This window comes from Bufo bufo, chromosome 2, assembly GCF_905171765.1.
Source record: "Bufo bufo chromosome 2, aBufBuf1.1, whole genome shotgun sequence".
Lineage (NCBI taxonomy): Eukaryota > Metazoa > Chordata > Amphibia > Anura > Bufonidae > Bufo > Bufo bufo.
Window position 1 is genome coordinate 214,219,728 of NC_053390.1, and position 27,434 is coordinate 214,247,161.

General features: G+C 42.5%; 1 protein-coding gene across 2 annotated transcripts in view; it reads left to right on the forward strand.

Annotated features, from left to right (window-relative positions):
* LOC120988591 (MLX interacting protein) overlaps positions 1-27,434 on the forward strand; it is a 79,764-nt gene that overhangs the window by 13,700 nt on the left and 38,630 nt on the right. For both annotated transcript variants that reach the window (XM_040416143.1, XM_040416144.1), the window contains exons 2-5: positions 15,900-16,006; positions 17,052-17,137; positions 21,854-21,943; positions 23,579-23,620. In XM_040416143.1, coding sequence (XP_040272077.1) covers positions 15,900-16,006; positions 17,052-17,137; positions 21,854-21,943; positions 23,579-23,620 — 325 coding nt within the window. The remainder of the gene's footprint in view (positions 1-15,899; positions 16,007-17,051; positions 17,138-21,853; positions 21,944-23,578; positions 23,621-27,434) is intronic.

Here is a 27,434-nt window from a genome sequence, read left to right on the forward strand (position 1 = left end):
CGGATTGTTTCTAGGAGATGTTCTTGAAATTTAATTTTCAGCTGAGCAGTGTCTGTGGCATAAGGATGATAGACTGAGGGAAAAAAACGGACACACAGACCAAACACTGATCGTTCACAGATAAACTATTGACCATGTTGTCACTAATGTCGCCATAGACACGGGCTCCGTTTTAGTCCAGGCTTTTTTCTGTGGTCAGATGTTAATTCTCCATTATCAGGATCATTACCATTTTATCATTGTGCAGTAGGGAATCGCGGCTCAGTTCTTAGCTATCCGGGTTGAGTTTTTTCGCAGCCACGTCACTGTGCAGACATGACCACATGGATTGTGTTCTCCACAAACGGATACCTATTTCACGCTTTATTAGAATTCGGTTTAGGGGCCTTCTGGAAAGTGAGCCTGAAAAATCCTTCTGTTTGTGCTAGAGAATAAGCGGGCCTAATGAAACGGATAAATCAGTCTCTTTAAAGCGCCCAGCAGCAGCTGTTTTACGTTCCTGTGTTTGGCGGGCTGTTGCTTTCTGTGGGTTTAGCACAAACAAGCAGCGTGTGCCAGGCATGTCTTCAGGGATTAGAGCTCTTTCACTCCGGCTCTCCCATTTAAATAGGTTTTCCCATATCTGTGACTATATAAATCCTCCCCCCGGGGGAGATGCTGCGCCTGGTGCTGCCCCTTGTGGTCAGCCCTCCTGCTGCATTTTCCTCCAAGCTTGCTCTGTTCATATCCTGGAAAGAAAGGCAGTTTTGCAGAAGTGCTCTGCTTTTTTTTTTTCTTTTTTTTTTTTTTTCTGTAGATTGCGCAAACTTTTCCATCACATTTCCGTCTTTTCTGGGCACTCTGACAGTAATTGGCAGAAAGAGAGAAAAATATTTTAAGGAAATTGCTGAAACTAGTGAAGTGGAGGATGTTTATTACGTGACATATGGCTGCGTAGAAGTCGCAGCTGCCCCAGCACACGGGCCTCGGTTTACATGCTGCAGTTTGTCTATGATTTAGTCAGTTCTGATCATGTCGATCAGTAGTTAAGTGCTGAAATTATAGTAAATGTATAGTGAGAACTTGTCTCCATTGTGCTGGTTACTGTGTAATGGTGGACCTGCCGATGCCACGTGGCAAGCAGATGCACCTTGTTAGAGGTTTAAAGTAAAGGGCTCCCAATCAAAATCTTTAACAACGCCTCTATTTGAGTGTGCGTTGCCATAAATTTAGCACTTCTTTAAAGGGGTTGGCCTATCTCAAACACTGATGGCATATCACTAGCATACACCATCAATGTCCGCTAGGTGCAGGTCCCACCTCCAGAATAAGGCACCCAAAGTAAACAAAAAGCAGCTGCGCGTGAGCGCCTATTCACTGCTGTGGGATTTCCAAATATAGCCAAGCGGTGACCATATTTCTGGCATTCCCATAGCGGTGTAGGGAGCGTTGACTGCACTTGAGAGGTTTGCTCTACATTCACCACTATGGGACTTCCGAAAACGCTAGTTGATACTAGTCGTGACGTCAGTGGGCTGGCGGTAAACGGTGAGAAGGCCGCGGCGCTACTGGAGCGCTGCTGCCTTCTCAAAAAGCTGATCTATCCAGAGGATAGATCGTCAGTTAAAACAAAGTGCAGAACCCCTTTAAATATATCCAAATATGTTACTCCAGTTTTTACTCCACCTCCACTGGAGTCACACATTAAATCTGGTGTACACCTACTCGCCTAGCTAACCACTTTCCCACCCATTACTTCTGAATATTGGGAGCACAGAGGGTAAAATCACAAAGCCAGGCACAATTATAAAGTAAGTCCAATTTTATCAGTTTTGCATTGTGATAAATGCAAACCCAAAAATTGGTGCAATATGTTATACATATGTAACACAAAGATGATATTAAAAGGGGGCACATACTTCCCTATAGAAAAAAAAGGCATTAAAAACACCAGGTGCAAAAATGCCTCAAAAACTCAGTTTTGTAAAAAAAACTAAAGGTAACAAGTTTCAGCATAAGAAAAAACTGTAAATCTAAGCCAGAAATTCTTTCTTCCCTATATGCTCCTGTAAAAGCTGTGACTCTGCATGGATCTTCTGAAGATCACTGCGGCCTTCACAAAGTAATGATCTTGTGCGTGTACACAACCCTTGCCTGCACTCCATATTCCTTCACACTGATGGTTTGTGGCCTTGAAGAGTTAGCCGGAAGGCCCTAAACATTTTATGCACCGTTAACAGGTGCTTTGTGTGTCCATCACGTGAGACAAACTCAGCATTTTTGTGGTAGAACATAGGACCTATTGAGGTCTGCTGAGTCAGATGGGTAGTTGGTTGTGACTAGCTCTGCTTGTTTGGGGCTTGTTCACATCGGTCTTTTCTGTCCGAGGAACAGAAAAATGGAAGAAAACAAAAAGCTCAGTTTTAATCCCTGTTTGTTATTTTGAGCTTCATTAGTGCTCGGTTTGTCTGATCTATTATTTTTGACCTTAGTGCTATATGCTGCCCTTTCCTCCAGAGACAGAGCAGAGTTGTTGTTGTGTCCCCCCCCACCCATCTCTGTTCCTTTGTCTGAACAGACATACGGAAAATACAGCGCTGATGTGAACAGGCCCTCTGCTAATGATTTGATACATTTTCTGGTGACATATTGTGTTAAAACTTCAGTCTCATCCAGCAAGGATATTTTATACACATTCATGTGCCAGAAATTCTGGCCTGACCTGTTCTCTATGGCACAGGTTCCCATGTAGATCAATCAGATGCTTGTGTTAAGTGTTTGACGCAGATTTCAGTGTGGAAATCCACATAACCGTTGTGGGATGGTGCCCTTGTGTGCCTGCTGTGGTTTCTTCTTTATCCTGATATATAGTATTAGAGGGCTTTTCCAGTACTTAGATATTGGTCATTAATATCCTTCCACTCAGCACCCCCACTTATTGATTGTTCTGGAAACGATACAATGGATGGAGTCGGGAGCACGAGGTTCTGTCCGCTGTGTAGTGGCCGGAGTGCTGCAGTTCAGGTCTAATTAAATGAATGGAGCCAAGCTGCTGTATGTGGTACCAGAAATTATACAGTGTCGGCGTATAGTCCCAAACAGCGTATCAGTGGAGGTGTGGGGTGGAGGACCTCCACCAATCTGATATTGATGACCTATCCTGGGCATAGGTCAGCAGTATTCAAGTACCAGGAAATGGGTTATTTGGGGTTGTCCATGTTTGTGCCTGTCAGGAGCATTACCAGTACATGTGTAGAAGAACTTGCATGATGTACTCAGCCCCTTAAGGTAAGTGTCCACCTGATCAACTTTGGGGTCTGTTACATATACAGTCAGGTCAATAAATATTGGGACACCGACACAATACTAACATTTTTGGCTCTATACACCACCACAATGGATTTGAAATTAAACAAACAAGATGTGCTTTAACTGCAGACTGTCCGCTTTAATTTGAGGGTATTTACATCCAAATCAGGTGAACGGTGTAGGAATTACAACAGTTTGCATATGTGCCTCCCACTTGTTAAGGAACCAAAAGTAATGGGACAGAGTCATAATCATAAATCAAACTTTCACTTTTTAATACTTTGTTGCAAATCCTTTGCAGCCAATTACAGCCTGAAGTCTGGAACGCATAGACATCACCAGACGCTGGGTTTCATCCCTGGCGATGCTCTGCCAGGCCTCTACTTCAACTGTCTCCATACTCTTCTCTTCCCATCACTTACTCACGTACAAGTTGATCTTGGTCAGACTCTCATCTGTCCATAGGATGTTGTTCCAGAACTGTGAAGGCTTTTTTAGATGTCGTTTGGCAAACTCTAATCTGGCCTTCCTGTTTTTGAGGCTCACCAATGGTTTACATCTTGTGGTGAACCCTCTGTATTCACTCTGGTGAAGTCTTCTCTTGATTGTTGACTTTGACACACATACACCTACCTCCTGGAGAGTGTTCTTGATCTGGCCAACTGTTGTGAAGGGTGTTTTCTTCACCAGGGAAAGAATTCTTCGGTCATCCACCACAGTTGTTTTCCGTGGTCTTCCGGGTCTTTTGGTGTTGCTGAGCTCACCGATGCGTTCCTTCTTTTTAAGAATGTTCCAAACAGTTGTTTTGGCCACGCCTAATGTTTTTGCTATCTCTCTGATGGGTTTGTTGTGTTTTTTCAGCCTAATGATGGCTTGCTTGACTGATAGTGACAGCTCTTTGGATCTCATCTTGAGAGTTGACAGCAACAGATTCCAAATACAAATATGACTGACCCCTTTTTTTGTCTTTTTTTTATGAGTGCCACGTGGCAAGATATGCTTCGCATGAAATCCGAAAAGGCATTTTAGCACCCATTCACAGTTTTACTATATTCAGCATTTATATGAAGCTGAGCATACCTGTGGTTTATCCTGGTTAAACAACTGTACGTAATATAACATATGTGACTTTGGGTTGGATTTCTTGTATTTTTATATTTTTTGTTCTGCGTGGAGGAATCTACAACCGCTTTATTACTAGAGGATGGCATGGCTGGTGCGTTCTATATATCTCTTATTGTTTTCGTATGCCACAGAAGAATTCTCGCTATCAAGTTTTTTTTTTTTTAGATCCTTTATGGTACGGAATCAGCATACCTTTCCCCCCCCCCTGTATGAAATACCATAAACACCATAATAAACAGAGGCATCCCACAAAAAAGTACCTTTTTATACATTTTACTTTTAAATCATGGTAGCATGCATGGCACAGTATGGAGGCTTCCAGTGAAGGTATGTCAGGAGAGATCTGATCCTTCTCTACGCAGTAGCATTGTAGTTATAGTTTTATTTTTTGCTTTGTAACCTCATTTCGGGTCCTGACCATCTATACCAGGGATCGGCAACCTCCAGCTGTTGTGAAACTACAACTCTCAGAATCCTTCTGTAGGAGTTACAAGAACAGCCAAGTAAGTTTGAATGCTGGGAGTTGTAGTTTCACAGCAGCTGGAGTACCGAAGGTTGCTGATCCCTGACCTAGGCATTGCAGAGTGCTGTGTACTTTCCTTCTGCTGGGATATCTCCAGAGGTTGCGGGTTTGCTGCAGCCAGTGAAGTCTTGGCAGTGGTTGGAGCGATGAGTGACAAGTAATTGTTTCATGAAGTGTTCACACTAGGGGCATGCAGTCATCTCTATGAGGCCACTTGAAGTCATCAGCACTTGTGAAGGCGCTTCTTTTCGTATCGACAATGTCCATGCAGTAAAATGTTCTCCATATAACAAAATGACTTTATCTAATCCTTATAGTAGGGATTCCAGCTACATAGTAGACTAACATTTTAAAGTTTTTGTTTTTTTTATTTTTTTTAGCCAAAAAAACTGAAACATTGTCAATAAAAGCATTTGGTACCATAGCAGTTTGCCCTATGAAGTGTGTGACTAAAGCCAAGTGAAAGAACAGATGGTGTCTTAGCCATTTGTCTCCCCTAGGTGCTTGCCATGTTGCAGTCGCCTTCCCTTTCCAAGTCCTGTCAGTCCAGCAGTACCTGAATGATTTTTGATAATTGGACTACAACTTTTGAGCTGTACTGTAAAGGTGGCCACGCACATTAAAGATCCTCTGTCAGCATGATCAGCCCTATAAAACCAGGCGTATTGCCTGGTAGGGTTGATCATGTTGAGTCAAACAATCTTTCTTTTTTTATAAAGATTTAACGATGGCCGTGAAAGTTGTGCTCAACCGATCCACTGCGCAGATGCCGATTCACTGAACCGGCACTGGCGCAGTGAATCATATGCTACTTCCTGCGCTTGATAAGCGGCAGAAGATCCACTGCACAAGTGCCAAGTCAGCTCATTGACTCAGCGTCTTCTCAGTGGATCTGAGCACTGCTTTTCGAGATCCCTAGATCCACTGCGCAGGGCTTGACGAGAAGACTAGCCCTGTCACTCAAAGGCGAGTACAGAGAGCACATTGTGCTAGCAGTGCTCCAGCTCTATGGCCAGGCCCCTGGTGCTCCAACTAGGTAGTTTTACATAAATATAAGAATTTATATAGCTTGGCCATCATTAACCCCTTATAGGAAAGAACCCAGGCCAGGAAAGTATGTTTCTTGCAGGGAACTCTCTCGTCTGAAACTGGCCAATGATGGTTTATCTTTGTTCGTCATGTGAAATGTAACATCCGTTTTAGCTGACCAACCATTTTGGTTGAAATCTTCTGTATTGAGTAACTTTAGACCAGTGATGGCTAACCTCCGACACTCCAGCTGTGGTGAAACTACGACAGCCAAGCAAGTGTGCATCTTGGGAGTTGTAGTTTCATCACAGCTTTAGACTAATGTGTATGGCCACCTTCAGGGTGAAGTTGAAGGTGACCTCCTTTTAGTAAAATAAATCTGTGTGGCCTGTTGTAAAACATTACCAGAGAGCCTGGTATCTCCCAGAAGTCATTTTCGCTGCTTTGAGCTTCTCATCAGCGGTTCGTGTAGAAACTGTTTTTGTACAGAATCCCACAGCGTTTATAGACCAGGACCTGCACTACTTACTAAATTAGTGTAATGAAGGTGATTTCTATGATCTGAAAAGTCCATTGGGCACATTTGTTACATTAGCATTTTATTGCAAATCCAATCTATCTCACTTAAGAGTGAACGCTTGCCTCCCGACAACTGTCTGCGTGATTGGGGTGTCTAATACACCCTTTACAGTGTATTTCCATTTAAAGGGGTTCTGCAGTTCTTTAAAACTGATGAGCTATCCTCCTGGATAGGTCATCAGCATCTGATCGGCGGGGGTCCGACACCTGGGACCCACGCCGATCGGCTCCAGGCCTAGTGACATCACGACTAGTATCACTGGCCTGAGCGGGGCTAAGCTCTGTTCACTTGAGCGGAGCTTAGCCTGCGGTAAACGGTGAGAAGGCTGCGATAATCCGCTGATCGGCGGGGTCCCGGGTGTCAGACACCCACCGAACAGATGCTGCTGATCTATCCAGAGTATAGGTCATCAGTTAAAAAAATCTTGGAAACCCTTTTAACAGCATTTTTTCCATGATATGGCATAAATTTCTGATGGATATGCGCCCCTCCTGTTTCTAGAACGGGCCCACCAACCCAGTCTTGCTAACGCTATGAGTGGAGAAGTGGCCACACATGCACAACTATTCACTTCTTTAGAGCTTTGAAAATAGTTGTATGGGAAGGGACCTTTCTTGAAATATGTCAGTGGTGAGATCTGGATCTATCATACCTTCTACGAATCTACGGCATATCCTGTGGGAACATCCCTTCAAAGCAGCCACCTAGACCAGAATAGACAGGAGATTGGTTTTTATGGGAAAGATTTCAAGACTTGCCCTGTGACCTTTTGTAGAAGTCATTATGTGTGTGTGTTGGGGGGGTACATAAGCTGTGAGCATTTATTGTGAATGGTGGATCCTGTGTTATCCGTCTGTGATTATAATGAGATAACTGCTGAGAAGTCCTAAACGAAAGATTATTTCTGATGACACATTCCCTTTAATCTAAGGGCTTACAAATATCCCTATGGGATACTATGCTTAGGCTGGCATATAAAAACAAAACAAAAAAACAAAACACTATGGCTACTTTCACACTGGCGTTTTGGCTTTCCGTTTCTAAGATCCGTTCAGGGCCCTCACAAGCGTTCCAAAACGGATCAGTTTTGCCCTAATGCATTCTGAATGGAAAAGGATCCTGACGCACAATGTAAGTCAATGGGGACGGATCCGTCTTCTCTGACACAATAGAAAACTGATCTGTCCCCCATTGACTTTCAATGGTGTTCATGACGTATTCATCATGGCTATAGAAGACATAATACAACTGGATCCGTTCATGACGGATCTTCTATCTTCATTCAGCTGACGTCGCCGCACTCGCCACGTGGTGAGCGCGATTACGTCATCAAAGGTCTTTTTGCAGGTCCTGAAAGATGAAGCAAGAAGACTATGCCGGCTGCGCGAACAAGAGGATGAGGGGAGTAAATTTTATTTTAACCCCTCAAGCAACATTATAGTAGGCATTCTGTATTAAGAATGCTATTTTCTCTTATAACCATGTTATAAGGGAAAATAATAAAATATACACAACACCTAACCCAAACCTGAAGAAGTCCGGGTTCGGGTCTGGGTACCACATTCATTTTTTTAAATTTTTTATCACACCCGTGCAAAATGCATTGCACTCGCGCGGAAAAAACTGAACCACGCAACGCAATCAAAACTGACTGAAATTGCGCACTCGCGCGGGTTTCCCACAATGCACACACGTCTCATCCAGAGCAAATCCGGGACGCCCATGTGAAAGAGGCCTTAAGGGATTCCGAAGACTGAAAGCCCTCCAGGAATCTATTTTTTTTTTTTCCCCCCCATTATCTTTTTGATAGAAATGTTGTTTTCAGAGTATAGTCTGTTTTGTTTTCAGGACTTTTTTTTTCTTTTTTTATTGTAGTCTTGTATACACATGATCTGTCCTTGTAAAGTCTTTCCATGCTTTATAAGTAGAAATTATACTGCATCTTGCATTCCTTTAGCCAAGGACAGATATCTGTGCCCTGAGTTTGCCTCCCAGGCTCTTGCTGATACTAAGCACTAGGTCAGAACATGTATAAATATTAACCCTGTAAGTTCTGTGTGCACAGTGGTTGAATAGTAACGTTGTAGCTTTGGCGGACGGCCTATGTGTAATATGGGTATACACTGACAATCTGAATTCCGAGGGCACGTTGTTTTCTGGGATTCCTCGTCTTGGATATTTTTAGAGCTGGACGGGGGGGTTGAAGAACATGATCCTTACAGAGAACTGGATGGAAGGTGATACAGTCGGTGTCAATTCCTAAAATTAGATGTCTGCTTCTCCCCTTTATCCAGCACGGCTTACTTCTGATATTTTTATAGGGTTAAATAGCCATACATCACATTTGAGCAGATGCCAGCCTTATTATCACTACTTAGCGGGGAAATTTTATGAAGCCTTGAATGCTGTTTTTTTTTTTTTGTTAAAAATTCGCAACTTATGGTGACTTTTTGCACAAAAAATTTGGCATATGTACAGGATTAACCATCTTTAGATATGCACTAAATTTAACATTTGATAAATGTGGTACAAATCACGCCAAAACTGACTTTCTACCATGATAAATCTGCAACCCCCCTAATGTATCATGACAGCAGGGCCTTGCCTCAGTATAATTGTTGAGACTTGGAAAATGAATGTAAAATGCATGTGTTTTCTCTTCTATCCAGGTGGACCAGACAAGGTGATATGGTCTATATATATCGCGCATACAGAGCGCTCCATCCCGTACGCTCAGGTCTGAACGCAGCGTAACAGATAAAACCTTCACAGCAGGATGCTTGTTTCACCCAGTAGCAAATGTCTGGGGACTCTAGAAGTTTATGGCTTTAGCTGGAATATAGCTATATCTGTGGGGAAAAAAGCAGAAGTCTAAAGGCCCCATAACAGAGTATTGTCAGTCGAAACCTGCCATTTTTTTGGTGGGGCCGGCCAATAGTGTGTATGTGGCGCTCTCACAGAATTTCAATGCCCAATCCTTTTGGTCTCCCAAACCATAATCCACCATCAGTGGTGTATGTCGGCGGCTTTCTCCTCTCTACCAATTGCAAACGCGCACACTCGGCCAAAAGTTTTTTTTTCATGAGTTCAGTATTGATAGTCTGTCAGGATAGGTCATCAACATCTGATCGGTGGGAGTATAGACCGATCAGCTGTTTAAAGAGCCACAGTGCTTCGGTTAGCGCTGTGGCCTCTTCACAACCAATCAAGCACACCTCCATACTTTGGGTACCGGCGGTGCTTTGTATTGCATCCCAGGTCCATTTTTTTGAATTTCAGTGATCTCCTAGTTCATGTGACCAATGAACGTGACATCACGTTGATTGCCGGGGGCCTCAGCGCCAACAGTTGATTGGTTGGGTTGCTGTTGACCTATCACCATTAATATCTGATCGGTGGGGATCCAACTCATCAGTATTTTTCTCCCGGAAACCATTTTTAAGGCTGGCCATACACGTTAGATGTGTATAACCAAATGAGCAGATATCTCTCCTTGTCCCTGTACATATGCTTTGGTCAGCCACTGCTCTAACCACAGCTTATCTCCAAGATCAGAAGGATCAGTCATGTAGAAATCCAACAGCTAAATTTTTCTCTTCTTTAACAGCTGGCATCAGGGGTAGTCTATATACATTAGATGGTCAGCTGGTTCCACTGAAAATTGGTGGGCCCAGAAGATCACGTATAGTCAGAATCAGAAGTTAACTCCGGGTAATAAAAATGTTTAATAAAACTTGACATGGTCCTCTTACTTTATTATTTGACAAAATTTCGAGCCTTCATCATATACAAATGTGACATGACCAAGTTCTGCGCACGGTCAGCATTCAGGGACTGTTTTTCATTGGGTTCCGATATGCCATTGGGTTCCGATATGTGAGAGGGCCCTTGTGAATCTTTAGTTCTCATGTGGGCAGATTTTGGTCATGAACCATAGAAGGTCTCGCCTAAGATAAACGTTTGAAAGCGACCTCCCTGGACCTGCTGTGGAAATCAGCCAATCAGATCTCAGCTTTTTTTTCCTCTTCTGAGTTTAGAACTAAAAGAAGTGATCTGACTGGTTGGTGTGAGCAAATGCTTCATTGTCTGCCTGCACCAGCTCTTCTACATGAGGTGTTAGAAATGTGAAGTGCTGCCTGGGAGGACAGGTCTGCTTCTCAAATGTCTGTCTAACTTGGATAAAGGTTAAACTCTGGATATGTGCTCTGTCGAGTAGACAGATTTACCGGGGTTAATATTTGTTTGATCAGGGGCGGACTAGAAAGGTTAAACCTGTTAAGTCAATAATGCGGACACTTGATCTAGCAAGTGTGATCTGCGTTCTTTTGATTCAGGTTTTATAGTGTAATTAACACTAGTATTATACTCATTTTGTCCTTGTTTAGTCTAATCATTCCACTCTTGTTCTAATAGAACTGACTTCACCGGTGAGCCTGCTGCAGACTTGTGTTTATACATAGCAGCCAATCTGAGGGGAAAGAGCAGCTGCCTCAACCAATGATGAAACAGGGGTGTGTCTTAGACTACTTCAGGCTCCCTTTAGACATTGCACATAAACTGTAGTCCCAGATCACAGCTGGGCCTTAGTGTAGCTGAGCTACAAAGCAGCTAAGGAGCAAGATCAGAGGGAACTAATCATCCCCTATAGGCACTGCATTAAATCTCACTTTTAGAGATGAGCGAATTTCCGCTTATGAAATTCGTTCTCACTTTGTTTGTTGTTAAAAGGTGAATTGCATTATGGATTCCGTTACCACGGACCACGGCGCAATTCTATGACTGAATCCATAACTGAATGCTTATAGAGGCATTCCGTTATTCATTCCGTCATAATAGAAGTCTATGGGCTGCAAAACAGATCCGTCCCGTTTCCGTTATGCAGGGGAGGACCTTTTTGGAGGCATTCCGTTATGGATTCCATTATAGAATTGCGTTATGGTCCGTGGTAACGGAATCCATAACGCAATTCACCTTTTACCAACGAACGAAGTGAGAACGAATTTCTAAATATGAAATTCGCTCATCTCTAATCACTTTTAGCTCATGGCCGAACAGCCGCGTTAAGTATTTTTCTAGTATTTTTCTGTGTATAAAGGATGAGATTGATGCTGCTTGACCATCCTCCTCAAATCCTAGAATTTACATAAAATTACTGATTGGATTTATTTATTTTTCTCTTCCATAATTTTTTTAACTTTTATAGTGACATTGGCTGTTGTTTATTATTATTATTAATAATAATAATAATAATAATATTACATTATTTGTATCTCCTAACCTTCCCTTAACATGTGACTTTTCCTCTTCCGTGTGCCTGTACACGTATGATTTTTTTTAAGCGATGTACATTTTGATCTTGTGACACTGCCTTTTTTTGAGACTGTACATCTATATAGATCCATACATAATTGCATCATTGATGTATTTTTCCTTATTTTGTTTGGGATGAAAGGCTGCCGTGTTCTTCCCCATAGATAGGAGTCACATTATACTTCATAATGAAGGATTAAGTGGATATGGCTGGTTTACTTTGGCACAGACTAGGTTTAATGCTAGTATAATCCGGTGTAAAAATAGATTATCCTGTCATAAAAGGCAATTATAATGTCAGTTTAAATATAATGCAACAAATTTGAGGTTTATTAGGCTACTTTCACACTATTGTTTTTACTGGATCCGGCAGGGCTCAGCCAAAACGCTTCCGTTACTGATAATACAACCGCATGCATCCATGAACAGATCCGGTTATATTATCTGTAACATAGCCAAGACGGATCCGTCATGAACTCCACTGAAAGTCAATGGATGACTGATCTGTTTTCTATTGTGTCAGAGAAAACGGATCCGTCCCCATTGACTTACATTGGGGGTCATGCCGGATCCGTCTTGCTCCCCATCCTAGGACGGAAAGCAAAATACAACATGTTGCGGTTTGCTCTCCGGTCTGGGAACGCAACTAAACGGAACGGAATGCATTTTGGAGCATTCCCTTCTGTTCAGTTACGTTTTATCCCTATTGACAATTAAAGGGAACAAAACTGAAGCGTTTTTTTCCGGTATTGAGCCCCTATGACGGATCTCAATACCGGAAAACTAAAACGCTAGTGTGAAAGTAGCCTTAGACGCCATGTAGGAACTCAGTGACTGCATAGAATCCTATGTATAAATCCTAAAGGATTAAAAATCCAGTATTGGCCTTAAAGGGGTTGTCCCACAAAAAAGAGTGATCACTGAAATCTAGCTGTATACCGCCATCTGCTTTTTGCTCTTTTTCTAATTTCTCTGTCCAGCTCAGATCTCCACATTCATTGCTCCATGTGAGGTACATGGCTGATTCTGAATTGTTAGAGACTGTCATGTACTATATAATGTCTGATTTTTTTTATATTTTACATTAATCATTGGATATCCCCATTTAAGTCATACCAGCCTGTGACTCTCCTCCGCTGGCTCGGCTATTTCCATAAGCCCCATAGAAGTGAATGGTGGCCACACTCTCCAGGCACTTATCCGACATTGATATGCCCCCAATGTCCAACCCTTTTAAGGCTTCAAAAAGTGGCATCACTGTTTGCCTGCAGCACATGCAGCTACAGTTAATGCAGTATATTAGTTTTAAAGGGGTTATCCAAAGTCTAACACATGCCTCTCATATAGATTATACTTACCCTGCTCCCCGACATCCGGCGACAGAGGGCAGGCAATGACAGGGACGAGCCTCCTTAGCATTGTGGGTTACACTAGGGAGGCTCGTCCCCATCACGGCCTGCTATTGGCTGCCCCCCATCGCCGGATGTTTTGATTCGCGCGAAGGAGAGACATGGGTGCCAGGAAGCGGGGTAAGTATAATCTATATAAGGGGCCCTGGCATTGGGGGGCATGTTTTAGGCTTTGGATAACCCCTTTAAATGTATTGTTCAATGCCATAAAAATTTGATGCTCGGAATAAAATTAGAGTTACTGGTCATAATTACAGGAATGTTAATGTCCCTGTGTCGCTGCTATGAAACCATTATAACTGCTTGTACTTTTCATCCTTTTGTTGTATACAATTGCCCAATGAATAGAGCCCCTATCCAAATAACCTATTTAGGACATATGAACATTATAAAATAGGGGGTCCTCACACAGGACCCCCTCTGTAAACCAGAATGGAGCCGCTTTGGCAGGACTTGAGCTTTCCATGTATTATCAACAGCCATTCTTCTGAATAATCCCATGAAATACTACATTTCCCCTGCAGCAGAAATATGTCTGTCTGCGGTTCCCCCGCCCCGCAGGATCAGCTGTTTTCTAGAGGTGCTGGGAGTCTGGCCGAGCATTGGCCAGATAATCGCCAACAAGGGTTAATAGGAACACTCGTTAGCCATAATCTGCCGGTGTAAAGGTACGGCGGATTACCTGATGAACGAGCAGTATGATCACTTGTGCGGTCACCAAAATCATCATTTGCTGCAGCAGATTGTGCCATCTAAACATCAGTCTGCTACGGGCAAACAGTGATTCTGTATGGGGACGAGCGATGGCGTTAGCGATCACTTTATTGAATAACTCGCTGGTTAGGCCAAATTTTTAATTACATGCAATTACAATAGTATTCAGATCCAGGTGCTGGTTTCAAAACTGTAGAATATTTTTTGTGGGACAATCCCTTTTTTTTAAGTCAGTTCGTTTAATGGGGCCTTAATGCCACCGCTCCATTCTGAAAGCGATTGTCTCCCCTCATATGAAATCTTGAGTACTGGATGAGTGAAAAGATCCCGATAGGTTCCCTTTTAAAAAGCAATAGGCGCAGTCTAATAGAGACTTGTCCAGCACTCCCAGTAGAGAGTGTGATGGTTTCCATCTACTCATCGCATCATATAAAGAATCCTTAAAATGAAATCCTCCCTTGTGAAGAGTAAATCCTGTTATTAAGCAGAATTGCATAGGTTTGTTTTACGAGGCGGGGGTCGGTAGCTGACTTTGTACGTGTCCCTGTCTACTCCCACACTGCGTCTGGGCATGGATCGGCGTTATCTGAGGACTGTCCTCCGCTAAAGGTCCCGTTGTTGGGTTTACTGGAACACATGCCGGATATCTGGCACAGTTTGGCACCAGTGGCTCTGTGTTCTCAGTTCTGAGAAACTGTGTCTAGTCTCGGAGCCAAGGTCAGAACAGCCGGTACCAGTCTTCTGTCTACGTACTGCTAGCGGGCTTGTTCCTCTTAAGGTTTCCCTTTTTATGTCTATAAAGCTTAATGCCTATATAATGAAAAGTTTGGCTGCTTTCTAGTATACTTTGTTTCCTCACCTTTTATTACCATCTGTTTGCTGTGGATGAACGCCAGAGTCTAAAACCTGTACAGATCTAATACTTCTAGAATGACACAATTGTATCTGGTCTAGACAGTGTGACTTGTAGACTTTTCCATTATACAGTGATTGAGCGCTGTTTATAAAAACCGTGAACGGGAATCGGTCACCAGGCACAGTCCCTTTAAAGAGAACCTACATACATATATAGTTTATGGGAAAAGATTCCCATATTCGTTTAAACCTCTGCTCTTTCTATGCTTAGGAGTCCAGTGGGCCGTCTCATCAGTGATTGACAGTCTTCCTGTCAATCACTGTAGTCAATCACTAAGTAGGACCGCCCACTGGACTCCTGAGCTTAGAAACAGCTGATATACCTATGAGCATCTTTTCCCATAAAACTATATATCAGTCTGCTCATCTCCTCCTGCTTTATAGCATGCTGTCCGCAGGTCTGTCAGCATGTTCAGCGTGACAAGTTTTCGTAAAAAAAGAGCAAAGGCCAGTCAGTTCAGGAAATAGCACGTGGTTTGGAAAGGTGCACCTTTCTGACACCTTTCTGGCTCGGTAAGCTAAATACAGATTCTCGTTATAGGTGATATCAGAATCACTCGAATTCCGCCTGATTCCTATTATGGAAGCGTTTTTCTCAGGTTGTTATTGGGGTAAATGCACACGATCAAGATTGTGTGCGGATTTGCATGTGGAAAAATCACACCGTAGGTCGTTTGCTTTGTATTCTATAAGAAACTTTAAATTCTCATACACACGATGCGGCTTTTAATCTACGATGCGGATTTAAAAATTTGTAGCATGTCAATTTATTAGTATTTTTCCTGACCGGATTTTTTCCATTCACTTCAATAGGGAGAGTAAAATCCGCATGTGGAAAATCTGCACCAATTGATGCGGATTGATTTAACGGATTTCCCTGCGATCACCTGCGGATTTCAGTGCAGATTATCCACACATAAATCCTGAACGTGTGTATTTACCCTGATGGTGGTTATTATTACGACCGCCCGCACATAACTTGATTTTTTTTTTTTTTCTCTTTTAGTGGGAAATTGGTTTCTCCAAAATGGAAGAACTTTAAAGGCTTGAAGCTTCAGTGGAGGGATAAAATCCGGCTGAACAATGCTATTTGGCGCGCTTGGTACATGCAGTGTAAGTATAAACCAGAATGCACGGGGTGTTACAAGAAGTATTTTCCTCCTGGCTGTGTCTTAATATTGGAATTTAGTGTTGCACAACCACACCAGAAGTTTTGTCAGGTTGCCGTGTTTTTCTTTCCCGCCCCCACTTTCTGTATAACTAATCCTTTGTCAGTACTTGTGATGCTCCAAAACAAAATACTTATAGAAGCGCTCCCACAGAACTTTTGTTCCCTGACCTGTTAGAAAGGTGCATGATGTAAACTGAAGTGAAGATAATCTTCTTATCAGTGACTGTATGTTTGAGTTATCCCTTCCCTTCTGATCTTACCTGTGTCAGGACGGATCCGGCAAAGTGAAGGAGGGTGCACCACGCATGCTCCGTGGCCATCACAGTGCCATTCATCTCTATTGGGGTGCCAAAAATGGCCGAGCAGCGCGCTCCTTTCACTTCTGTGGGGTTGACTGAAATTTTCAGCTATTTTTGGCAGTCCCATAGAAATGAAGTGCGCCCTCCTTTACTTTGCGGGCTCCATTCTAAAGATAGGTACGGGTCCAAGAGGTGGGACACGCACCTATCATACATTAGGGGAATATCCTAGCTATGATGATACAACCCCTTCAAAATGGCCGCCAGCAGTCTGTCTTAGAATATGAGAAGGACTGGTTGCCACCACTTGCTGAGCTGCCTAGGTGGGTAAGAAAGTGAGACCTCACTTCACAGTACACCCTGGTACATACTACACATTGACGAGTGTTCCTGTCGGGCTGCTCAGCCATGATGACATATCATAGGTAGGATCACATCATTACCATCTATTGTAGAGCAGTGTATTAAATTCCAGCCCCTCATCCCCCAGGCAGCTCTGCAAGTGGAGGCAACCAGTCCTGCTTACCTTCTAGGACAAGTTTCAGGCGCCAATTTAAATTAATCCCAGAGAACTCCTTTAATGACTGATATGCATGTATATTGGGGAAAGAGCAACTTTCTAGTTTCCAGCATTTATCATATGATTGTCCACCCTGTGTTCTTATACAGATTATTTTGTGCTTACCAGATATTGAAAAAAGACAAAACCCAGTGTGCCATTTTGTGACCCCATTGGATGCATCGGTTGATTTTTATGAACCTAGAAGACCAGAGGTATGAATGTGTTAATATGATAGGCCCTTTACACAGGGTACCTGATCACTGGCCTCGGTAAACATGTCCACTGATCAAACGCTCTGCAGTAGGGAACCCTGTCGATTTTTCGTCACATATTGTACTTCATGACACTGGTAAAATGAAGTAAAAAAAAATCATTTTTATTTATAAAAAAAATACCAAATTTACCAAAAATATGTAAAAAATTGCAAATTTCCAAGTTTCAATTTCTCTACTTTTATAATACATAGTAATACCTCCAAAAATTGTTATTACTTTACATTCCCCATATGTCTACTTCGTGTTTGGATCATTTTGGGAATGATATTTTATTTTTTGGGGATGTTACAAGGCTTAGACGTTTAGAAGCAAATCTTGAAATTTTTCTGAAATTTTCAAAAACCCAATTTTTAGGGACCAGTTCAGGTCTGAAGTCACTTTGCGAGGCTTACATAATAGAAACCACCCAAAAATTACCCCATTCTAGAAACTACACCCCTCAAGGTATTCAAAACTGATTTTACAAACGTCGTTAACCCTTTAGGTGTTCCACAAGAATTAATAGAAAATAGAGATACAATTTCAAAATTTCACTTTTTTGGCAGATTTTCTATTTTAATTTTTTCCAGTTACAAAGCAAGGGTTAATAGCCAAACCAAACTCAATATTTATGGCCCTGATTCTGTAGTTTACAGAAACACCCCATATGTGGTCGTAAACCTCTGTACGGGCACACGGCAGGGCGCAGAAGGAAAGGAATGCCATACGGGTTTTGGAAGGCAGGTTTTGCTGGACTGGTTTTTTTGACACCATGTCCCATTTGAAGCACCCCTAGAGTAGAAACTCCAAAAAAGTGACCCCATTTTAGAAACTACGGGATAGGGTGGCAGTTTTGTTGGTACTAGTTTAGGGTACATATGATTTTTAGGTTGCTCTATATTACACTTTTTGTGAGGCAAGGTAACAAGAAATAGCTGTTTTGGCACCGTTTTTATTTTTTGTTATTTACAACATTCATCTGACAGGTTAGATCATGTGGTAATTTTATAGACCAGGTTGTCACGGATGTGGCGTTACCTAATATGTATACATTTTTTTTATTTATGTAAGTTTTACACAATGATTTCATTTTTAAAGCAAAGAAAAACATGTTTTAGTGTTTCCATAGTCTGAGAGCCATAATTTTTTCAGTTTTTGGGCGATTACTTTGGGTAGGGTATGATTTTTTCGGGATGAGACGACTGTTTTATTGGCACTATTTTGGGGTGCATATGACTTTTTGATCGCTTGCTATTACACTTTTTGTGATGTAAGGTGACAAAAAATGGTTTATTTAGCACAGTTTTCTTTTTTTTACGGTGTTTATCTGAAGGGGTTAGGTCATGTGATATGTTTATAGAGCTGTTCGATACGGACGCGGCGATACCTAATATGTATACTTATTATTTTTCCCCCCCTATTTTTTACCAATTTTTTTAACTTTATTTGGGGAAAATGAAGTTTTTGTTTATTTTTACTTGAAACTTTGAATTTTTGGTGGGGAAAACTTTATTTTTTCAACTTTTTTTTAACTTTATTTTTGTCCCACTTTGGGACTTCAACTTTTGGGGTTCTGTATTGGAATGCATTGGCTGTATGAGTAATACTGTGTGTATTACTCATACAGCTTCCGGCCTGTGAGATCCAGGGGGCTGGATCTCACAGGCTCGTCACCGGAAGGCAGCGCGATGCCTTCCTTAGGCATCGCGCTGCCTTCCATGCCATCGGGTCCCCCCTACAGCAGCATGGGGACCCGATGGCACCGCCGCCCGCAACCGCCGTATAAGGTAAAAGCCGCAAACATTCAGGATGCCCGCAAAAGCCGCAAACATTCAGGATGCCGCAAACATTCAGGATGCCCGCTGAATGATTTCAGCGGACATCCTGTTGCGATTAACCCCCGCCGCGCTGCAATAGCGATTTAAACTTAGGACGTACTGGTACGCCCTGAGTCCTTAAGGGATTAATATCAGTGATGGACTCTACTTGTGGCTAGAATGCATTTAAAAATTTACAAAAAAGCCCTTCCCTGTGTGGTTTCTGCATTGATCAGCCACTGCATTATATTATGTATGAAATTCACGGGCTATGCATTACTATTAGATGGCTGCCATAATTTTGCTACCTCCCTGGATTCTGCAGCATGGGGGGGGGGGGAAGAAGAGGCAAGAGCCTAAATAGTGACCATAAGGGATAAAAGATGGCTCAAGCTGAGGATTGGACTCCTTTCACACTGTATTTTACAGTGTCTGTTTGTGGTGTGCGTCAAATACATCAAACGTATTCATAGGTTTACACCCCTTGCGTGCATTCTTGGCTATGTAGATGATCTTGGGATCAGTTAAGGTGAGAAGTCATAGCTAGGTTGCTTTATATAGCTTGGAAAGTAATTGTCCAGCCCTAGTTAGATGTTAAACCTCCATCCATGGGGGAATTTATTAGAAAACTACTGAACTGGAGTTTATTTGAAATGAAATTCCAACTTTAAATTTGGGACATTGTGGTCCAAATGGCTGGATACCCCAGGCATAACCCCTCTACCTCTCACTCGCACTACTGTTAGCATGAGTAATGGCAGCACTCTAATATATGGTTACGCTAGCTTGTGTTCGAGAACTCCGACATGACCTTTCCTATTGCTTCCCTATTACAAGTCCCTCTGCACACTGGGACTTGTCTGTCAGTCGATATTAATATCATACTTGTTCCTGGGGTGGGGTGGAGCCGAGGATGTGTTTGTTTTGTATATTTTACTATTGCCTAAACTGCAATAAAAATGACTTGATTCAGGAGTATCCATAGGTCCCTGTTCAGTCCAAAACAGTGTCCTTCGGGCCTCTTTCACATTGGTATACGCAGGTATACCTATTTTTCTGCTGACGTGTTCTTCGCTATTCTAGACAGTATTCTTCTGAATATGGTAGCCTATGGACGAAAGCCTCCAGACCTACACCTCGGACGGACATTGCAAAACGCAGCGTGAGAGTATACAGTCGGGTCCATAAATAATGGGACATCAGCACAATTCTAACATTTTTGGCTCTATACACCACCACAATGGATTTGAAATGGAACGAACAAGATGTGCTTTAACTGCAGACTGTCAGCTTTAATTTGAGGGTATTTACATCCAAATCAGGTGAACGGTGTAGGAATTACAATTGCATATGTGCCTCCCACTTGTTACGGGGCCAAAAGTAATGACAATTGGCTTCTCAGCTGTTCCATGGCCAGGTGTGTGTTATTCCCTCAGTATCCCAATTACAATGAGCAGATAAAAGGTCCAGAGTTAATTTCAAGTGTGCTATTTGTATTTGGAATCTGTTGCTGTCAACTCTCAAGATGAGATCCAAAGAGCTGTCACTATCAGTGAAGCAAGCCATCATTAGGCTGAAAAAACAAAACAAACCCATCAGAGAGATGGCAAAAACATTAGACGTGGCCAAAACTGTTTGGAACATTCTTAAAAAGAAGGAACGCATCGGTGAGCTCAGCAACACCAAAAGATCCAGAAGACAACGGAAAACAACTGTGGTGGATGACCGAAGAATTCTTTCCCTGGTGAAAAAAACACCCTTCAACAGTTGGCCAGATCAAAGTCAATAATCAAGAGAAGACTTCACCAGAATGAATACAGAGGGTTCACCACAAGATGTAAACCATTGGTGAGCCTTAAAAACAGGAAGACCAGATTAGAGTTTGCCAAACGACATCTAAAAAAGCCTTCACAGTTCTGGAACAACATCCTATGGACAGATGAGACCAAGATCAACTTGTACCAGAGTGATGGAAAGAGTAGAGCATGGAGGAGGAAAGGAACTGCTCATGATCCTAAGCATACCACCTCATCAGTGAAGCATGGTGGTGGTAGTGTCATGGCGTGGGCATGTATGGCTGCCAATGGAACTGGTTCTCTTGTATTTAATGGTGATGGGACTGCTGACAAAAGCAGCAGGATGAATTCTGAAGTGTTTCGGGCAATATTATCTGCTCATATTCAGCCAAATTCTTCAGAAATCATTGAGCGGCACTTCACAGTGCATACTGCAAAAGCAACCAAAGAGTTGAATGTTATGCAATGGCCAAGTCAATCATCTGACCTGAATCCGATTGAGCATGCATTTCACTTGCTGAAGACAAAACTGAAGGGAAAATGCCCCAAGAACAAGCAGGAACTGAAGACTGTTGCAGTAGAGGCCTGGCAGACCATCACCAGGGATGAAACCCAGCATCTGGTGATGTCTATGCATTCCAGACTTCAGGCTGTAATTGACTGCAAAGGATTTGCAACCAAGTATTAAAAAGTGAAAGTTTGATTTATGATTATTATTCTGTCCCATTACTTTTGGTCCCTTAACAAGTGGGAGGCACATATGCAAACTGTTGTAATTCCTACACCGTTCACCTGATTTGGATGTAAACACCCTCAAATTAAAGCTGACAGTCTGCAGTTAAAGCACATCTTGTTTGTTTCATTTCAAATCCATTGGGGTGGTGTATAGAGCCAAAAATGTTACAATTGTGTTGATGTCCCAATATATATGGACTTGACTGTATCTGCTCTCCACGTGATTGAAACCAACTGTGATGTTTAGTCGCCCCCTTCCTGCCCCTTATTATATATTTGTATGCGATGCACGGTCAGTGTTCTGTAAGTATCCTATCTCTCTATAGGCCATTGCAACAGAAGGAAAGTATTGGAAAAGAAGAATAGAGATAGTGGTAAGAGAATATCACAAGTGGAGGACCTATTTCAAGAAAAGGGTAAGATTTACATTTTTCTTTGAGGGTATTTTTTTTTCCTAGAAAAAAATACAGAAAAAATTAGAGGCAACGATTGAACAAATTAGAATATTAAAAGATTTGTCTAAAGGCCCCCATACATATTAGTGTATTGTCTGCCAAACCAACCATACATTTACTGAAATAAAGGGATTGATCAGAAGCCTCCTGAAGTGTGCTGCCATCAATCTTTGACACCTCTACATGCAATCCTGGCTGGGGGGGGTTCAGGGTTACAGGTGTCTTGAGCTTATACTGCTGACTACCCCCCAGCGAAGTGAGTGCATACAAATTTTACTTTTATTTATTATATAGTTTCAAAATTTATTACGTCATTATTTATTGATCCCTATGCTTCCTATATTTTTATTATCTTGATTATTTTTGTCACAAGATCACCTATTTATCCCCTACTTGGGACCTGGGAGTCCCCCTTTACCTGTTTCCATCCAACTATCTCAAGTACACTTTTGACCTATGTACTGAATATACTACCATGTACATCCGCAACATTCATTATCATATCATGCAGGATGTTTTATTTTTTATTTTTTTTCCGTGATTTGTTTAACTTGTCTTTAAGGAGTGGCACCTTCATTTGTGAATGCGCTGCTATTTTGGGAGTAGTATTCATGTGCACTTTTGCCCCACCTATCTAATAGGCGACCTTGATTTAAGGTGGTACATATAGGGGTGTGCTCCTCCTCCTCCCACCGGTTGCTGCTGCACATGGAGGTAACTAGGAGCAACACATATGTGCGGGGTCTGCGCTCCTGAACATAAATGCATAACGGCATAGGCAGGTTTAGCGTAGGACCCGCCTGAACTGAGACCACCTTGTCGCTTGGTAGGTGGGCTTAGATGTGTTTTGATCAAAATGTTGATCAAGTTGCTCCAATTTTATCAATGGAGTGAGGGCTTAGTCCATATGTTATGCTTGCATCTATTATTATAGTGCATTATTTTCTGTGATTGTATGTACTGAATATACTACACCTAAGGGAGTGGCGCTAATCACCTCTTATTTCACAGACATTGTCAGAGACTGTCTCGCCATACGGCCGTCTTTGTCGCATCTCCTAATTACATTGTATTCACACGTGACAGATTTGTTGCAGACATTTCTGTAACCTTCCTATCCATCTGAATGAGGCTTGCAGAACATTATTCACACACTGCAGACACAAAGCTGTTTAGATAGTTAGAATGGAGTTTTCAGAAACTTCTGCAATAAATCTGGATATGGTTAATTCCCTGTAAGTGCTAGGAGTAATATGGTAGCGCTTCCCATATAGATTATTTTTCATCCAGAGTTGTTCCACTTTAATAAATGATTGCCAGCAGTAGGCTTCTCATTTCTCCAAAAGAACAGCTTCTTCCAGTTCGTTCTGGCACTGGCATTGTTCTTTGGCATCAGAGAAACGCGTTACAAGATAATGATAAATTTGGCTTTGTTTATTACCCCGGCCTGCCCCGAACAGTTACTGTTTTCCCTCACAATGAGATACCTGTTTGGGTGCCAGGGAAATGTTCACGCCAGGAAAAATGCCAGGAGATTAGGAGTCGGTGACCACATGGAAATTTATTTATTTATTTTTTTCTTCCATTTTTTTACAGTTACAAAAGCACAAAGATGAAGATCTCTCCAGCCTGGTTAAGGTAATTTAACTTTCCCCCTTCAGCGCTGTATCGAAACCAACTGGTTGGAGCAGAATGTGATGAGTGACTGTGCCCAGAGCCAGGAACGTATTGCCACATCCAGTACTCAAGACTCCTTGTTAGGACCGACACCAAAATCGTTGCCTTTCAAGTTATGTTGAGTAGATGGATAGCAGCCATTTTTTTAATTTTTTTTATTTTTGCAGGGGACTGGATAGGAGCCAGGAAGTAAATCATGACTTGTTTCTTATCTTGCTGTCCTATTAATGGCCATGTACCCATATTTCCAAGTTGTGGAAATTAGGACAGATGAACTGTAAAGGCCCCTTTTACATGGTCTGATGGAGCAGACGATTGTAAGGAAGGAAAGATCCCTTTACACAGGACGACAGAGCAGCAGATTATTGGAAGGAAGCATTCTTTCTCGACAAACTGCTGCTTGCTGGTGGAGGAGAGCACTGTATTTACATGCAGCAATCTCCTCCACAGTGTGAGGAGGAGCGATCGCTAATGCCGTCACTCGTCCCCATACTGAATCGTTGTTTGCCGGCAGGAGATTGTATTTACACCGCATGATCTGCTTGTTTACAATTATCTTTAAGATTCTCTGCCCGTGTAAAGGGCCCTTCCTGACAATAGCCTGCTCGTCAGCGAGGAGGTATAGAGCTGCATCTACATGCAGCGATCCCCTTCACAGTATAGGAAGGAGCGGTTGCTAGTATCATCGCTGATCCCCCATACAGAATCATTGTTTGCTGGCAGCAGAGGCTGTTTAGATGGAACTATCTGCTGCAGAAAATGTTGACCGCACCAGCGATCCTTTTACCCAGATACAATATGCAGAAAACGGTGGCATTACTTTATAAATATATGGCCTTACTCCTTGTAATGGTCCGAGTTAAAGCCTGTGTTATAACCCAGAGCAGCATTCACAATTCTGCTGGGTGTTAGAAGGTATTTGGACAATTTTGCATACATCAGACTGCTTTGCATTGCCTGGAGACGAGCACAAGCTTTCCTGTGCAGCCTGCAGAATTACATAGGCCACTTCACTATTTTGGTTGAAATGTGCAGGTTGTAATACGCGCAGGAAATGTGCAACGTAAAGCTTGATAAGAACTCCTGAAGGTTGTGGTAGCAATTTCTTTAAATAGGAAATTGATATATTTGCATTCTTAGGCTACTTTCACACTAGCGTTAAAGTTTTCCGGTATTGAGTTCCGTCATAGGGGCTCAATACTGGAAAAAAACGCATCAGTTTTATCCTAATGCATTCTGAATGGAAAGCAATCCGTTCAGTATGCATCAGGATGTCTTCCGTTCCGTCCCTTTTACGGTATTTGCCGGATCCGGCATTAATTTCCATTGAAATGTATTAATGCCGGATCCGGTACCAAGTGTTCCGGAAATTGCCGCATTGACGGATCCGGTTTTCTGGTCTGCGCAGACCTTTAAAAATGTGAAAAATAAAATACCCGATCCGTTTTTCCGAATGACACTGGAGAGACTGATTCGGTATTTCAATGCATTTGTCAGACGGATCCGAATCCGGAAACAAATGAAACCATTTGCATACCGATTTCCGGATCCGGCTGACAGCTCTGGCAACGGCACTCCCTGACTGATTCTTCTAACGCAATTGTGAAAGTACCCTTAACCCTTTCATGACCGGGCCCAAAAAGGGCAGCTTTTTGTGATTTTATGCACCTGGTGGTTTAGCGACGTATTTTTTTTTTATTTGTTTGACTACAAAAAAAAATTGAGATTCTTTTAATTTTTTGGGGATTTTTTTTGTATTTTTTTTTTTGTTTTTTTTTTGTTTAATTTGGAGGAAAACTGCTAATAATTATTATAAAGTATATATTTTTTAATTATAGCTTTTTATTTCTTAAATATTAAAACTGACACAAACATTAATTATTGCAATGGGTTACCTATTTTGTGATGATCGTTTTCATATATAACATGTATAGGTTTGAGAGAACGGGGCGATTATGGTGACTGTTTCTTTTTTCTTTTTTCACTTATTTTAATTTTTTTTTTGCCACATAATCTGTCCCCCAGGAGGTCATGTGACCGCCGGGACTAACAGAGGAGGCGGCTCCGCTTCCTGCTTCCTCCCCCTTGCGCTCGTTCAGCGCTGTCCTCCTGCCGGCACAGGAGAAGACAGAAGCAGTAATAAACCGCTCTGGTCTTCTCCTCAGGGTCCCTGCTGCATCTGTCAGCCGGGACCCGGAACTGCTCCTGCTAGATTGCAGGAGCTTTAATCCCAGTGCTGATCAGCGCTGGGATTAAAACGCTGCCAGCACATGTATATACGTGCTAGCTGCACGGGGCATGTGCAAATAGCACGTATATAGCCCTATGGCAGTTGGGAAGGGGTTAAAGAGGACCTGTCATCACTCCTGACCTGCCTATTTTAATAGCTTCATGCATTCCCCACATACTAACAATTCTGGAGCCTCTATTCTTATGTCTGTATGTTGTCATTCCTTTATTATTTCTACTAGAAGTTATGAATGAATTGCTAGCAGTCTACAGTAAGGGTTCAGAGGGTGGTAACCGGTTGGGGGTGGGGGTGGGGGGGGGGGGGGGGTTCCCTGCACAGTCTGAAAATGGCCCCCCCCCCCCCCCCAACTGGTTACCTCCCCTCTGTGCCCTTACTGCAGACTGCTAGAAATTCATTCATAACTTCTAGTAGAAATAATAAAGAAATGACACAACATACAGCCATAAGAATAGATGCTCCAGAATTGTTAGGACATGGGGAATACATGAAGCTATTAAACAGACATGTCAGGAGTGGCGACATGTCCTCTTTAAAGTAGTTCCAACATGAAGCATTGCTTTAAAGGGAACCTGTCACTTCCAAAAACCATCCCAAGCCGCCAGCAGTACCTGAGAGTAGCCATCAGCGTGTTTCCGACTATCTTTTTTTTCCCCTGAAGGCAGATGAAGCAAAAGTTCAAAAACTTACTTTTATCCCCTGCCCGCGTGATTTTCTGGACATGCTTGAAGTCAGGGGGGCAGCGGCCTCCTTGCTTCAAGTCCAGGTAACCGCGCCCGCTTCCCTGCCCCTTCGCTGTGACTGACAGCGCTTATGCCCGACAGCTGGCTGCCTTTGCCGAACAGCCGGCTGTCAGTCACAGCGAAGGGGCAGGGAAGGGGGCGCGGTTACCTGGACTTGAAGAAAGGAGGCCGCTGCCCCCCTGACTTCAAGCGTGTCCAGAAAATCATGCGGACAGGGGATAAAATAACGTTTTCGGAGCTTTTGCTTCATCTGCCTTCAGGAAGAAAATGATAGTCGGAAACACGCTGCTGGCTACTCTCGGGTACTGCTGGCGGCTTGGGATGGTTTTTGGAAGTGACAGGTTCCCTTTAATGCCGACGGCTGATCACTGGGCTGCTTGACTGTTACAGTACATTAACATAGGGCATGAAGGCTGCTTATTAGCCAGCAATGTGAGGGAGATTTAAAAAAATCTCATCCACACGTAGCTATAAAATCTGAAGCTTTAAATTGACCTGGGATGCACAAATGAAATCCAGAAAAAAAGGCTTTTATTTGGGCAGGGTTGTAGAGGGAGAGCAAAAGGTACATGGTGATTAGACATGTTGACTAATAGGACATTATAAAACAGTTTTTTTTTTTTCAAGTGGTGTTAAGACTATCTTATTTGTTTTGTTTTTATTTATTTTTTGTTCTCTTGGCATTTTTTTTAAATTGCAGCATGCTTTTGCTCCAAGGATGGTTCCCCCCCCCCCCCCCCCCTCCCCGCCAGATGTTTTTCCCATAGACTTCTGTATAGGATAA